The 16,877-nt window shown below is 31.1% G+C and overlaps 1 protein-coding gene across 1 annotated transcript; it reads left to right on the forward strand.

Annotated features, from left to right (window-relative positions):
* The first annotated feature begins 1,679 nt into the window (after nucleotides 1-1,679).
* On the forward strand, nucleotides 1,680-10,922 carry LOC129971620 (uncharacterized). Its single transcript, XM_056085568.1, has 2 exons — nucleotides 1,680-2,648; nucleotides 8,923-10,922. Exons 1-2 carry the CDS (start codon nucleotides 2,230-2,232, stop codon nucleotides 9,464-9,466), a joined length of 963 nt encoding a protein of 320 aa, XP_055941543.1. The 5' UTR covers nucleotides 1,680-2,229; the 3' UTR covers nucleotides 9,467-10,922.
* Nucleotides 10,923-16,877: the final 5,955 nt, after the last annotated feature.

Here is a 16,877-nt window from a genome sequence, read left to right on the forward strand (position 1 = left end):
CAAAAAAAAGTTGAGTATTGATTCAATATTTTGAATGGTGTTCATATAATAAAATTTCGTGGGCATTAGGAATTTAGAATTTCGAAAGAAAAGAAGACAAAAAAATTTCAGATCACTTGACAATGGAATATTTTAGAAATTTTAGATTTATTTTCAGAATATGGTGATTTAAAAGTAAAAACATAAAAATTCAGGTCAAATCTGTTATTTATTTAAAACAACATATGTAGAACTCTCAAAGCCGGATGGTAAATTAAACAATCAAGGAAGTAAAATATATTATTTCATAAATTTTTATTCTACCTCTGAAATTTTTCATTCAGATCAATTAATATTTGTAATTCGATACGATTTTATTTAAAGGCGATCTTGTAGTAAGATTTATTAAATTCGTGAGATTAAATAAATCGTATAGCAATTGAAATGAAGCATTTAGTTCTAGAGATATTTTTTCAATGAAAGACATCAGCATCCAGAATTATTAAAATGCTAGTATAAAACGTCTGATCAATAAAATGAGCTTCAGTCTTTGATTGGAAATAAGAATCCATTGGCAGATTATATGTTTTGTTCAGTTCATATGTAGAATTTCGTCACTACACATGTCACCAGTTCTTATCAACAATTAAATAAAATATTTATTTTTTATTCGAGAACTGTATGTTTCCTGACGCCATTCATTTTTAGATGGCAAATTATAAAAAAATAGTCAAGAAAGTGAAATAAATTCCCTATAATCAGTTGTAATAATTAAATACTCTTATTTATATCTAAAGAAATAATTATTTAAAATTTATATTTAATTTTCAGGTTTATAACTTTAGCAATTTTTCATTGATAATTATATATTAAAATAAATGAAAAAAACATATAGTCTTTAAAAGTTGTTAAGATAAAAAAATAATTTAAAATATATTCCTAACTGTTGATGCAGTTTTTAAAAAATGTTGATTCGTGAAATTAAATTTATCTATTTATCAAAAGGAGGGTCCACAATATGCACTGCCTAAGCTGCGAAATGCTTACATCCGTCACCGATCTTCCTTGAAGTACCCACTGAAATGGTATAACATAACGATACTCAATGTTGATATTGATTACCAACGATATTGACTATCGACAACAATACTGATCGAAGAGTGTTTTTTTTTTCCTATTGTTTAAAATGTTTATGTTACAAAAAAGTATTATAAAATTCGACTAATATTATCGGAAAATGGCATAAACATTTATATCTAGAAAATTTTTCAAAAGTGCATTAATTGACTCAAACAATTTAAAATATAATTCTTCCTATCATTTAAAGCATTTTCTCAACTAATCTATTTCTAACCATTTAGAAATTAGCTATTGGAGTACAATTAGGATGAATTCACAGTATAATGCGAATAATAAACATTTCCAAAACAATAATTATTAATTAATTTCTTAGAAAATTTTCTAACTGAATCAAACGAGTAGATATCAAAAAGGGTTTAACGGGCGACGCTTTATATTTATTTGGTTAATCCCAGATTATGTTACTTTTAAATACCACTTATTACGTTCCACAAGTACATTCATGAAACGACCACCTGACAAAATATATCTTCCGACGTGCGCAGACTGTTGCGCAACCAACATCCACTCCTGCTTCTGTCTCTACAGGCACTCAAATGGCGGAAAGCACAAGCCTCTTATCTAACAAGCGGCAGAGTTGGCGTCTTTCGCCTCTCTGTGACGAATAAAGGGAAACTTTGTGCCCTGCGCCGTGTGCCACCGTCCTTTTCTTAGAGCAGATTTCGCAAGTCTTACAACACGTACGACGGCAGATGAAAAAAAAAAGAGCTCCCTTCTCTGTAATATTTGCTTTTATTCTCTTTTCTCCTTCACTCACTTCCATCACAGTGAACGCGGATTCGCCTCCCAATTCACCTACATGACAGATTTTAGAAAGCACAGCTGATTCAATCCCATTTTATTGCTACTATCCTGGATCGAATGCTGCAGGGAGGAATAATCGTGCTGGCCGCATGATACAACCGTTGTCACAATAATGATTCACCCAAGCCTCCTGAAAAGCCACGCCAGTCCCACTCCTTCTTTTGTTTCGTGACCTTTTACTTCATTAATTTATCACCTTTGAATGTCATATTAATGGATTCTTCCCATTGAGGTTTCTAATTTGGTTTCAGTGATTGTTGCGTCTGGCGATCAAAACATAATGTTGCACGAAAGGACTGGACCGAAATGGCATCTCATGCACTTATAACACTTGTGTCCATTATACTGGCCGTCATCTTCTTTTCTGTGCCACTGGTGGTCAAATATCATGTATACAAGCCACAGAAGAAGATCGTAGTGGCCGGTGATGTCATCACAGTCGATGCAGGTCTGTCATCTGTTTGGTGCCAAGGCGTAGAATTTAGCGCCAATTCGAAATTTAGATCGTTTCTTTACGACACAGAGCCAGCAGTGGACGAGAGTGAGGTCGTGAGGACAGTGTCCACACATCACATAACTTTGCCAAACAAAGCTCAGGAGTATTGGGGCTTTCGTCTACTGCGAGGATCCTCTGTCAATATAACCTCATGCGCGAGACTCATACGAGCCGACGTCACAGTGGTCAAGGGAATCGGAGGATTAAAGAAATGTCTTCGGGAACATAGGTAAATGGACATTAATTTTTTTTAATTTTCTGGTAAAAATAGAATGACTTTAGAAAATTTTATTCAGTCAAGGTATAAACCTGGCGTTTTATTGTCGTTTTAATAGAAATTTCCTCCCTTTTGTTGAAATGCGTTTTGTAAAAATTCCAAATCCATTTGACATTTATTTCTATTATAAATGATAGTAAAAATTATTTAAATATAGCTTTTGTTTATTTGAAGACAGTAGAAATGCCAATTTTAATGCATTGTCTTAAAATATTTTTTTGCCAATTTTCTTTCATTGTAAGTTTTGCATTTATGGAGACTTTAAGAATAACAGAAGTTTGTCTTATTTTAAACACATCGCTAAATATTTTAAAATAATCCTTTAAAGTCTTTACTTCAAAATTTATATTTTAATTTTGATTTTATATTTTAAAAACTTGAAACAAGCATGTACAAAAACATGAAAGAGTGGGTTATATAGCATATTTTTTACGAAATATATCGGAATCTATAAGGAATTTTATATGAAGTATAACTGACAAGAAATGTAATAATACACACATACACATATATATGTGTATGTGTGTGGTACAGTAAATGTTGGCCATGTGGTGATTATGCATGATGGGAATTTTATAAATTAACCTGTGAATTTGATAAATATTCAATAATTTATCACATTTAATAAATTTAGAGGTGATTATGAAATAATTGCCAGAATAATCATATTTACAATTATATATATATATAGAGAGAGAGAGAGAGAGAGAAAGAGAAAGAAAGAGAGAAGCCTTCTCTACTTAATAATATACTGAATTCAGCATTGAATTTTTGAAAATACTTGCTCGATAATACATCAAATTATTTTAAAATCACTAAAATGTTGTTGAATTCCAATTTAATTTCGTATCACATTTCACTTGAAAATTACGGATTTAAACAATTATTAAAATATGTTCAAATTTTAAGGTTATTTCTGAATGGTGTGGAATAGCATTTAAAAATTTCACATAGATTCATTGTATATTTAGCAATATTTTTAAAACATCAGGAGTTAAATGAAGAAATTTCTTCATCTCCGGAAAAATCCTGTAACTCAATTTATATATTTAGATGTTTATATATGATGATCAATTGATATGTTCAGATGTTTATGTATTTTAGATGTTTACATATATGTGTATTCAAAATCTGTTGTAATTGTTGTTCATTCCATGTTCATAGATAAATGCATAGCAAATGGGTTTTATTCCGATGCATTGCAAATCTACATATTTCTATAAATCGTAATATTAGGCAAGTTTAATCTATAACAGAATTTATTATATAAGAGCATTTTTATTTTAATCCTTATTTATTTATTTTTCATCCAACATAGAATCTTTTCCCTGTTTCAATGTGTGGGAGAAATCCTAATCTTTAGATTTTAGATTTTTAGAATGACATTTTGAAAGAAAATCCCAACATGTCCTTTTAAAATGTCAACTCTGGCTAAAGAAAAAAAGAAAGTATTTTTCATCGATTTTACTTTCTAACATAGGAATAAGAAAAAGTGTGGTAATTGTCGAAATATTCTACTTAAACATCTTTATGAATTCCAATGTTTCAAACTTCTTTGAGTTCAGAAAAATCGTTTTCGGAATTATGTATGTCTACTATAAATGAGATAATTCGAAAACAGAAGGTGTCAGGTGAGCGATTTTTGATGTCTTAAAAGAACTAGGAAGTTTTTACCGGATTTGTAGCTACAAAAAAAATGAGTTTTCAATTTTATCTAATAAAATAGAGAGCATTTCACTGATTATGGAAATGTATAATTTGTATAGGCTTGAAATGTCGAAAGTTTATAAATTATCCTTTAACAACTAACAGAACTCCTGTGATAATAAAATCAAGTTTTTTGTGTTTATCTCGAAGGTTGTTTTCTTTCAAATTTCGGTACGCATAGAAATCATTCTGTTCATTATAATTGTATGAAAATTTTTGAAACAGTATTTACAAACAATATCCATTTGTTAAATACATTTTTATTATTTCTGTACTATAGTATTAATCTGTAGAGACTGTTTAGCATGAAAAATATCCTTTTTTTATATATATATTTCCATATTACACGACATTCGTTAGTTTTTCCCAATTTTTTTATTGTTAATAATAATGGAAATAAGTTCACAGTAACTATGAAACCTATGCTCATATATTATGCTGATTTTGGAGTGATTTTATTTAGAATTTTTTTTTTCTGAATGTGCCGAATTGTGACTATGAACATAAAAACTTTTGCATCGCAATACATATTCGATTTGCCATAAAAAATGTTTTAATAAATAAAACTTGTCTAATGTTTTACAATTAAAAATAAATCATTCGTTATGTGAAAATTGTTCAATGTATTGAATGAGTAAGTGGGGTTTTTTTTTCAAAATTTGATGTGTTTTTCGAACTCAGGTTTGTCTAAAACGTGGAGAATCGTCAAAATCTGAAGTTAATTTTTTAACAATGACTTAATACTTCGTATATGAGACAGTAAAAAATGGCAGTCAAACTTTTACCATTACCAACGGCCACTGGCAACTTGTTTATGCTATTAATCAAGTGTATTTCAAAACCGTGTATTTTCATACTAAGAAAACAGTTTTATTATTAGCAGAGATATGTTTACTTTCGTATTTTAGCAAAGATTTTAAAAAATTTATCTCATATTAGTAAGAATTTCAAATGAAACTAATTGCATTACTTTAGTTTCTTATTATTTTTTCTTTTTTATTTACGCAAAAAAAAAAAAAAATTATAATCTATTGTTTAAACTCATCTTTTAAAAAAAATTTATAAAGATAGTTGGATTATTCTTTTTTATCTTTCTAAATACTAATGTTAAAAACTATATTTCGCTGTTCCCAGCGTATTAAGAATTGTTTTTTCCTCTCCGTGACAAGAGCCTTTTCCTTATCACATGAGAGTTCGAGAATTCTTGTTATCAGATTTGCCTCTATTTACAAGCCTTCAGGTTCATATTTTTATGATTCGTTATCGCGGAACGTTGCCATCTGTATTCATTCAACTCTTTTACTGAATACTGTTACGCTATTTTGTAGGTACTTATAAAAGTTGCTTGCATTTTTATCTAAAGATTATTATTTGTTTGAGGTTCTTATTTTATCTGCTATGAATTTCACATTGTTCTGTTGCTGCTAAATCGTTGCCTTAGGATTAAGAAGTGTAAAACAACATGGATTATCATCTGTCACAGTTTTACTTGAATTTCTTCATTCAGATCAGATTCATTAAATCAGAAGGGAAAAAATGTATAAGACAAAAGTAGACGTCAAACAGAAAGTTTAACAAGCGTTGAAATCGCTTAACCATCGCCATATAAATAATCGCTACGATTAAACTATTCCATATTTACCATTTAAAAGGTCAATCATCTTTGCGATCAACTGATCGCCAAAGACGGCTTGTATCCAAAAATAATTTATTTCAAATATGTCACTCTAACAATTTCATTGGACTAAGCGTAACACCACAAACCACCCATAAGCCTCCTAAAGAATAATAAAAAACCATGCTTTTAAACTGTAAATAATATTGCAGAATAAGCCATAAATTTACTATGTATTTAATAATACCATTTTTGATAACGTGGCAAATACATGCGTGAGATATTTTATCATCTTTGAAGTTTCTATTAAATATATTTTTCTCTCCCGAAAATGGCAACAAAACTGTAAGATTTTATCTTGTTTTCTAAAATTTTGCACAACTGCTTATTACAAAATCGAATTAGATTTCATGAAATATTAAAGCTATTGTTTCCAAATCACATTATCCGTACCATCCCTTTATTTAATACAAGAGTTATGGATGATTCTAATAAGGAAAGCAAAAGACCTCCTGGAAATCCTGATAAAGCAAGCATTTCTGTTCAAAAACCGCCCGCCCTTTCAAACCCTGCATCCAACGAACCACAGGACCTCGAAACATTGTTCAAATTGTACGCCGACTTTGGGGATCGAGAGGGGGTGAATGGAATCACACTCAGAAATATAGACAAGTGGCTACGACAAGCAAATGTCATCGATCCAAAGGAGGGCATCACGACGGAAGATGTTGCCAATACTTTTGCTGAAATCGCCAAGGACAAGAAACGGATCAATGTGGATGAATTCCAAGGATATATTCGGACTCTGGCCACCAATAAGGATAAAGATATAGAAGCCATCATGAACAAACTTCTGTCGGCAGGTCGGCCCAGAATATGCAATATGTCTGATTTGGTGACGAAAATTTGTAAAAAATGTTAATATACTGATCATCATTTTAGAAAACAGAAATTTAAGGAAACTAGTGATTAAATTTTCCCTTAAGATGTGTCAATTTCTTTTATTTCTGATTTCTTTCTTCCTTTTAAAGATATTTCAACATGATAATTCAGCAGTATTTTCTAGTTAAAATCTCCTTTATACCACTAAATAATGGCTAGTAAAATAGAAAAAGCACATTAATTAACGGTGAAAGATTGGCGATTCGTTGGCGATAATTTCGTTGGTGAAGGATGATCGAATGAAATTTTCCAAAAAAATACGATTTTCTTTCTGTAAACTTTGAATAAACAGCTTAAATAAATGTTTGTTTTCTTCTCGTAAGTTAGAAGTGTTCTCAAGTCCTCTCATCAAATGTTCAACAACAATTGGGTTTTGGTGCTACATTTGGCGAGTTTTGGCTTTTTCAACATTCATTAGTAATTATTCATACGGAAAATTAAACGAAGTATTCATAACGGAAAATTAAAAAATTCTTCGTACTCGTGTTTTCCTTAAAAAAAGTGGATTCAACAAGGCGATGAATTTCCTTAGATTCTCCTATTTTTATAGTAATATTCTGAGTTAAAATCTACATTAATAGTCTTCTTGAGTTTATCGTCAATATGGTAGTCCAAATAAGCAAACACTATAATTTTTTTTGGTCTTATTGAATTGCAAAAGTATTACTGGCAACTTGGCATTGTTGGCATCCTTAGTGGTATAAAGGGTCACATTAAAGTAGTTTCCGACCATATTCTGAAATAGATGAGATTATTTTGAAAGAAATTATAAAAACATAAGAAATTTGTAAAGGCCGACTTTGGACTTGAAAAAAATTTACTATCACTTAATTAATCCAAAGAAACTTAACTGAAGGAATATTTAATACTAAGGTATATAAATAAAATATTTGGCACTTATGATTTAACCTTACGACAGTAATTAATTGCCAAAGATTGCACACTAATAAATTCTTCCGTTACTACAATTTGACTAGATTTGTTGCGCTAGTGCTCTAACGTATGATATGCGTGTTTGATTGTTTTTACCAATGGAATGCGAATACATAATATTTTTAAGGTATGGTGTAACTCAACACAACTAGGGAAGATAATGAAGAACTAGGGAAGCTGTTTTGATAAGACTTAAGATTAGTTTCAGGTTTCTCCCCAAGAACGATGAGATTGAGCAAATTTTCTATAAATTCGCCAAACGTCCTCTATCTTGGAAGGTTACAAGCAAATGGCTTTTAGGACTGCAATTAAATTGTCAAAATTACATTTGTAGAAAAATAAACCCCTAAAAATTCATCGTTGGAGAATGGACAATAATTTTAAATTGCATCTTTGATTCTTTTTAAACAAATCGTCTGTTTGACTCTCTTTAATTAAGTGGATTGTATTTTGAATAAAATTCAGGTAGTCGAATTCCAAGTTAATTTTTACAATTTATATAATTTCCCATTGGTGACATCCGACTGCCACGGACGAGAGCCGACAAATCTGACAGTTTACTCATTATTATTTTTTTAAAAAACATGAAGCTCCGTTGAAGGAGCATTTTGACAACGGGGCCAATGCAATATCCTTCACGTTACTTGCAACATTTATCCTTAACGCCGAGTGTTGCCACAGGCAAACATCCGAATTTCCGAAAGTCTTTAATTAAAAAAAGGATTTGATCGAATGATTTTCAAAGTAAAGAAAATAAATGAATGTTGTAGTGATTCATCTGTAATATATTTATAGGTCAATTCATAAGGGCAGCATTTCAATTTTTTTTAATTAAAGAAAATTTTAAAGTGGAGCCGAATTCTTTTAAATTGGGCAAAATTTTACTTTCTCCAACCAAGCTTATGCGGCTTATGAATTTCAGATTAGAGTAATACAGAATAGGAAAAAAAATTTGTTTCATATGGTAATTTAAAATTTCACTGTTCTTTGAATTTAAACTTGGAATTTATCCGTAATTATTTATTTCAGAAAAAAGAGTCTTGACGACGACTTCAGCGGAGAAGACAGCCAATCCCAATCGGAATCTGACGAAGATACTTCTTCCATCTCAAGTAGCCAAGGAGTTTTGACCAATGAGACGGACATCCTGTATGTCTGCTCCAACTCCCTTCTCCATGAGGAGCTCCCCATATCCTACACGTGCACGCACCCCTTCACCAAAGTGGCGCGACAACAAACATTGTCTCAGTACGTGACAGAGAGCGATTATTACTACTACGTCTTCTCCTCGAACACTTATTTGGACATTCTGCCGAATGAATTTTCCATCGTGTTCACCATTGATAGGACTCACTTTAATTATTCCACCAACATCAGTAACTGTTCTAAAAGCAATTCTTGCCAGCTGTCCATTCCTATAGGATCACACCCAAAGGTGGTAGTACAAATGGAAGGGGTCAATGGCACCCTAAGATCGGAAAAACTGCAAGTGACGTGCAAGCCACGAGAATGGATATTTTTGATTTTCTACGCTTTGTTCTTGATCGTTATTTTCTTATGTGCTTTTCAATAATTTCTTATCTTCAGAGAGACAACATCATTCTGGAAAGAACGAAATAACCATCACGAATCTGATATTCAATATTTATCCTACAGAATCGATGAAATCTTTTTTTTATCGTTTCCAGCCTCAATCCAATATTATGATATTTGGTTATAAAATAGGTACTTGATTGTGCCGCTCCCGGTACAAAATATTCTGTTTTACATGCCAATATAATTCATTAGCATGAAATATTGAAATATCGAAAATATGAAGTGTTTTTCAAAAACAAACTTTTTATCCTATTGTTTAGACAATAAATTTTGAAGAAGTGTATGCATTGAAGACTTCTATGATATTTGAAATAGTTCTTATAATTTAAGTGCAGATATTTCAGTTTCAGTTTCTCCTGCCGGAAGATTTAAAATCTAGATTTTCAAATTCATCTTTTCTAGTTCAAGTCTCAAAAATTAATTGAGTCTTTCATGCTTTTTTTTCTCCCAAGAAACGAAAGTCTAAATGTCCCCATTTTCTAAAGTCTATCGAATTAGCAATGAACTTTTCACTGCATTATTTCGACACTATTTTTTTTTCTGACAACCAAACTATTATATTTTGAATACAAGGAATCTAGAATGAACAAGTTCAGTGTCAAGAAATTCTTATACCATTTGTGTTGATGGGATGATTTCTCTAAAAATATGTCAAAGAAGACAAAATAACATGCCCGATTTCATGAGATCCGCTAAATGAACCTTAACACATAGCTTATGCCGTATATCATTTGCATGGCAAGTATTAAGCGCCATACTTATCTACAAGGCACATACGTTAAAAATATCGACAAATAACCACAGACAATGCCAAAAGATGAATTAGGCAGTTTCTCAAGTGTTGAGGGCAATTTAGTTGACTCTGTGATGTTCTATTTGATTGTGACCAGGCAATTCTGTTAGAAGTGATTTTAATTTATTGTTTTCTAGTCCATTTATTTAGCAATAGCAGCGTCTATGGATACAGGAAACAAACCAAGAGAAACATATCAGTATTTATACCATGTAAGCAATTTACAAGCTTGGCGAATAGTTGATGAAAGACAACACTCTTTCAGCCACATTACCTTTGAATGTAATCTTGCATTTCTTGTTGTTTTTTTATGACCACTATGTACAGACATTGTTCTGTTTTTGTTCTTATAAGTTAAACAGACTGTTGTAATTCCTAAATCTGTTAGTTGCATGCGTTGTGCAATTCTTTTTTTATGCATGAATGTGTTCTGTGCAATAGAAGATTTTAAAACAATCCAAGGATTCGAGCATATTTATAAACATTAAGTTTTATTATCGGTGTAACGGGTGACTGTCATAATATCCGTTTTTGTAAGACTTATTGATATTTCTGAAAATGAACATAATTATTGTTAGAAAATATATATTCAATGCATTGGTTAAATAAAATAAAAATAGCAAATAAACTTTAAAACATTCATTGTCTTTAGAAATATTGTGATTTTTTTGTGATTAATTTATCTTCCAATGTATGCAGTGTGCTTGAAAATTAGAACACAGTCATGAGATATGGTTTACTGTCAATAGGTGTTCCTAATCATATTTCTGCTTTTTCATCATCTTTTTACGTGATCATCGAAACGTTTCACTGTAATGAAAAGGAATTTATGAACAACATTTTCATTAGTTTTTCCATATTACTTGCATATTATCAGATCTCCAAAAAAAAAAAAAAAATTAATGAAATATACGATCGCAAATTTCAAGTTATCATGTGAGAATATTATTATTTTTTAAGTGATGGTTTGTCTTAATTAATTTAAGTCGTTAACCAGTTTAAACCGGTTTGAAACAATCATGAGACTTCTCTATTGGTCTCTCTCTCTCTCTCTCTCTATATATATATATATATATATATATATATAATATTTTAAAATTTTAATTTTTAATTTTTCTACCTGGCAGACAAAGTTTTGGAGCTATGAGATGAAATAACAGCTATAATGTCATAGTTCTACGTCAGCCTTTTAAAAATGCATCTGCTGTCAAAAAGCATACATAATAATAATGCAATACTGGTAAAAGCAGGTAAAAAAATATATGCGATTAGAAGCTTCAATATTCATTGCCTACGCGAATTCGAGCTTCAATATCCATTGCCTACGTGATTTAGAGCTTCAAATCTCCCTAACCAAAACAATATCATGTTCCCACATGATAATAAACCACTACAAAATCACCTGTTTTGTTTTCATTGTCGATAGGTTGATTCCTTTGTTTCTGAAACCTAATGTGACTTGTTAATTAATTTACCATTGTTTATGGTAAATGAATAGCGTTGTATATATTACGGTAAATGTAATAAAGTGGTGATTATATATAATTACCGGTGGTTATTCATAATCTCTTTTATCGGAATATTTTAAAAAAGATTACGAATCATCACCGGTCTATTATGCATTATTTCTGAGTTAGGGATTTTAAAAACTAACTGGTAATTTTGATAAACATTCAATAATTTACCAAATTTACCAAGTTTAATAGTGATTATGAATAATCACCAGAATAATCATGAATGAATAATCACCAAGTATGTGATTATGAATAATCACATATACTTAATGCTGATTAAAATAGTCCTGAATATGATCCTGGTGTGAGTGCATGTTAAAAATAATAGATAACGAAATTTAGCCTTAAATACTCGTGGCCGATTTTCTAAATACGAAAATCGATTGTAGGTCATTGCAATCATTAAAATTAAAATAGCTCCTTATCGCGAGGCTCTTCCTTGAGTTCTGGAATGCGCCATTTCTGATAAGTGGACCACTCATAGCAGTCTGTTGATGACTCACTCTAGTTGCTTTGATTTTTACTTTATCGCATACGAAGATATTGTACTCATCAAAATGTTAGAATTCGTAACTTTAATGAATCTCCATGTTTCAGACATCCCTGAGTTTGAAAAACACATCTTTAAAAATGTCTGTCCCTCTGTGAGAATGATCACTCAAAAGCATTTTGTGGTAGACGAACGAATGAAATTTGGTATATGGTCTTCAAACAAAACTCCTAGATTTTTTTAAAATTTTGTCAAAATCCGTTGAGAGGAAGTTTGTTTATCCGGCTGTTCGAAAATAAGTTTACGGTAATTAGAAAACGAAAAGAACCAGATAAATAATATTCGGTGTATAGATTTTATATCTATATTGTATGCACTAATCAAATTTTGAGCCAGATTCAACAAGGTGTTAATCGTCTGTTGGTCTATACTTTCAGAAAAAGAATCGCATTCCATATCACGGAAGAAAACTGTTGTGTGTTGAATTCCTCTCACAATAAGTATAACTGGAGCAATGTTTAAGAGCAAATACTTGAATATCAGGCCTGCAAACAACCGAACACTAATCTTCTGTCAACAAACCCTTCCTCTGACTCAAGAAATAATGATTGTCGACCTGTTACTCGCTTATTCTTCTTTGAATTTCCTTCGTACATCAATTAACAAAGGATTTTGTACTCTGGTCCCCTTTTCTGGACAACTCGACATTCTTTTTGAAGAAAGGTGAAAAATTCTTGTTCGTCTAGTCTTGCTGAACTCCTTTTTTGTTGTCGACTGAATAGTTCTTTCTTTCTTTACTCCTCTTATCTAAAGATCAAAATAATATTCCCTTTATATCGCATGTCCCAAAAATATCTGATGAATTTTGAAAACCAATCAATAATAATAATAATAAAAACACAGAATGCCGCAGAAATATATCGTTCTGCAAAATCAAGGAATCTAATCCCGCTAAATTATAAAGTTTGTTAACATTGTCACCGATAGGTTGTGTTGCAGGAATTTGCAACAGGTACAGTTAAAACAAAATACTTGAGATCTCCATTCAGTACTTCATTTTTGCCTCAGACAGTGGCACGTTGTTGCTACAAATGCGACTACATTGAATATGTTGTTGTTTAATTTTTTGCAACAGTCCTTGGAACATTTTCATACCGTTTTTATTTTTCCTATTTTGCAGCGCCTTCTGGTGTTAGCATTGTTAAATAAATTTGCTATTTGGTTGGATAAAATTCTCTGATTTCCCAGGCGAAAGGCAGTAAGCGATATATATCTATTGCATTCCGTTTTTTTTATTATTATTGTTTGTTTTCAAAATCCATCTATTATTTTTGGAGCACCCTGTATCTCTCAAATAGAGGAGATTCTAGTTAGTCGTAGTCACAACTGTCATTTATCAAATGTAATAGTAAATGATGTAGTAGCTCTTTGAATGATCATTTGGCAATGATCATATTTTCCATCTAGATGATGATCTTAATTTACGCAGATTTGCTGAATAAGGAATAAATTACGGACATCCCGAAAATTCACTTTGGGTTTAATTTTCGGAGAAACATGGTATGTCTGATTTAGAAAAGTATTGCGAAAAATATTCTCAGGTTACATTCTTCCCAAATTAGACAATACAGTATAAAATATCTATTATGCAACAAGTGGGAGTCTGTTCAGTGCTGTATTGCAAACTACATGCATCCTGTTGTTTTATTACAACCAGATGCTTGTTGCTAGGAATTTTTATGTTTTAAGAAAAGACCTGCGCGGTGCTATTATGGAGCTCGCATGATGCGTTTAAATACACCCATAAAAATATAAAATAAGAAGAATAATTCCCCATAAAAATGAATATACGTATCTTAGATAAGCAGAAATAAAAATTCATCAGATAAATAAACAGATAAAAAAATTACTGGAAAAAATAAGAAAAAAATTTGAAGAACGTTAGGGAAGCATTTATTTTTCCCACTAAAAATACCAATTTGGAATTAAATAAATAATATTATTAGCGGAGTATTGAACTATCGTATAAGTAAATTTTCAATTAAAGTAGCACGGCTATCGTAGATAATCCGCAAAATGACCGGAAAAAAAAGACGCATATCAATATTAAAATGCTCTCTTTTTTGTTTTCAATGCAGTGGTTGCATTAGAATAAAATCATTATCAATCTTATAGCAGAAGGGCTAAGCATGTAATCAAGACTTAATAAATAGTATATTTTTGTACATATAAATTTATTGTCATTTTTTAAGGAAAAATCGGCCTTTACATCTTAAATGATCAATTTTTAATTTGTGATTGATGTTCTGTTTGGAGATAATGGTATAATAAAGGATAATTGAAAATTTGCTGTTTAATAAAAATATTATTAAATATGATCTGACATATATACGAAATGATTTATCCTGCATGTTTATTCAAATCAGGGTTGAATTTAAAACTGCTTCATCACAATGCTCCTAAGTGATAATGTCATAAACCCATATTCCATAAAAATAAGGGTTAATTCAAAAAATAAAACAATTAATAATCAGCAAATTATGGAATAACATACACTTAACATCACTGCAACTGTTATTTTATCTTTCGAATTTTGACCTCCGGCACTCTTTTATCTTTTAGGTACGAGATAAAAGAGTATGAACAGAATGCCGATGCTATGTGCAAAACAAACACAACCGAGTTTTTATGGAATTGGAAAAAAACGTTAAAAATATAACCCACTTTAAAAAGATTTTTTTATTAATTCTATTTATTGTAAAGTCATAAAATGAGTCATACAATAATACATAAATAAATAATAAAGTAATATATCATATAAATAAAGTAATACATTTTTTTCAAGATATTGCTTATCACAGCGTTTCTTAACCTTTCAGTATTCGCGGCCCAGTTTTCAATCATAATTTTCATCCCGCCCCCCGCTTACAATAAAATGTATACAACAATAATGTAAATTGAGTATTTTAGATTCTATTTTTAAATTATTTTTAACTAACTGCAAAAACAAGAGTAAAAGCGAGCCAACGTTGGCGAGAAACCACATCTTGCATTTTGGATAAGCGGGCGGTGAACAGATAAAGCGAATGAAAACGGGGAAAATTTAAATATTATATTTGAAATGAAAGCCAAACAGAGAGATAACTTTAAAAGAGTATGAAAGTTGAAAAATTCATTAATGAAAGTTAACCTAGACGGGGTGTGCTAAATTTAGAAACTGGGAATACATTTTTTCGAATAATAAAAGAAATAAAACAGAAGCATGATTAAACAAAAGAGAAAAAATAAACAATGTTTGTGGAAGGGAATCCATACGACCGATGCCGTCTCGAGCATACGCTGAATAAATGTTCGATAACGCAAGTTTCAAATCCAGCCAGTCTCATTCGAGTCGATTTTAACGCTATTGAATCTATCATGATAGTGCATGTTATATATGTTTTCGTGTTAATTGCAATTCACCATTTTAAATATTCATGGTAGCAGAATTATACAGACTCATGGATAAATTTTAAGCGGAAGTAAGCAAGCATTAGAGATAATCAAGCATCAACAAGTACACAGACGAGGAAAATAAAATCAAGAAAAGTAAATGAAGAAGAAAGGCCCCTGTGTATCATTTGCTCAAAAATGTTGACCGCAGACAGCATGAAACCTAATAAACTTAAACGACATTTGGAAACGCTTTATAGTGAGTACGTCAACAAACCCAGAGAATTCTTCGAATTAAAATTAAAATCATATAAAAAGCAAAAATCATTTTTTAAAGAAACTTTGTCTGTGAATAAAATAGCTTTAATTGCATCTTACAAAGTTCATATAAAATAGCCAAATGTAAAAAACCTCACACCATTGGTGAAGACCTTATTTTACCAGCAGCAATTGAGATTGTAGAAACTATGTTTGGAGACAATTTTTAAAAACAATTGCAGTCCCTACCTCTTTCAAATGATACTGTTGCTCGTCGAATTGGCGATATAGCTGAAGATGTACAGTGTAAGCATTTCTCGAAGTTGCGTGACAAATTGTTTTCAATACAGCTTGACGAAGCAACAGATAGTAATAAAGATGCTCATTTAATTGCCTATGTTCGAATTTGTGATAACATGTCAGTAGTAGAAGAACTACTTTTCTGCAAACCAATAGAACTCAAAACAACAACGCTTGCATTATTTGCTATTTTAAATGATTTTATGAACGAGGCAAACATAGAATGGAAAAATTGCGTCGAAATACGCAACGATGGTGCTCGTTCAATGTCCGGAAGATTCCAAGGTATACAAGCACTTGTAAAACAAAATTCACCTAAGTGCGCACATTGCATGATCCACAGGGAAGCTCTGGCTTCGAAAGAAATGAGTCCTGGTCTGAATATTGTGTTCACTACGGTTGTAACCGTAATAAATTATATAAAATTGTGTCCTTTGAAATTGAGAATCTTTTCCGCACTTTGTAAAGACATGGGTTCAATACATTCAGCGTTATTATTTTATTGCGAGGCAAGATGGTCATCACGTGGGAAATTTTTGCAGCGTGTTTATGAATTAAGAGAAGAAATAGCCATTTTCCTAGAAGAAGAAAATACACCGAA

The sequence above is a fragment of the Argiope bruennichi genome, chromosome 1 (assembly GCF_947563725.1).
Source record: "Argiope bruennichi chromosome 1, qqArgBrue1.1, whole genome shotgun sequence".
NCBI lineage: Eukaryota > Metazoa > Arthropoda > Arachnida > Araneae > Araneidae > Argiope > Argiope bruennichi.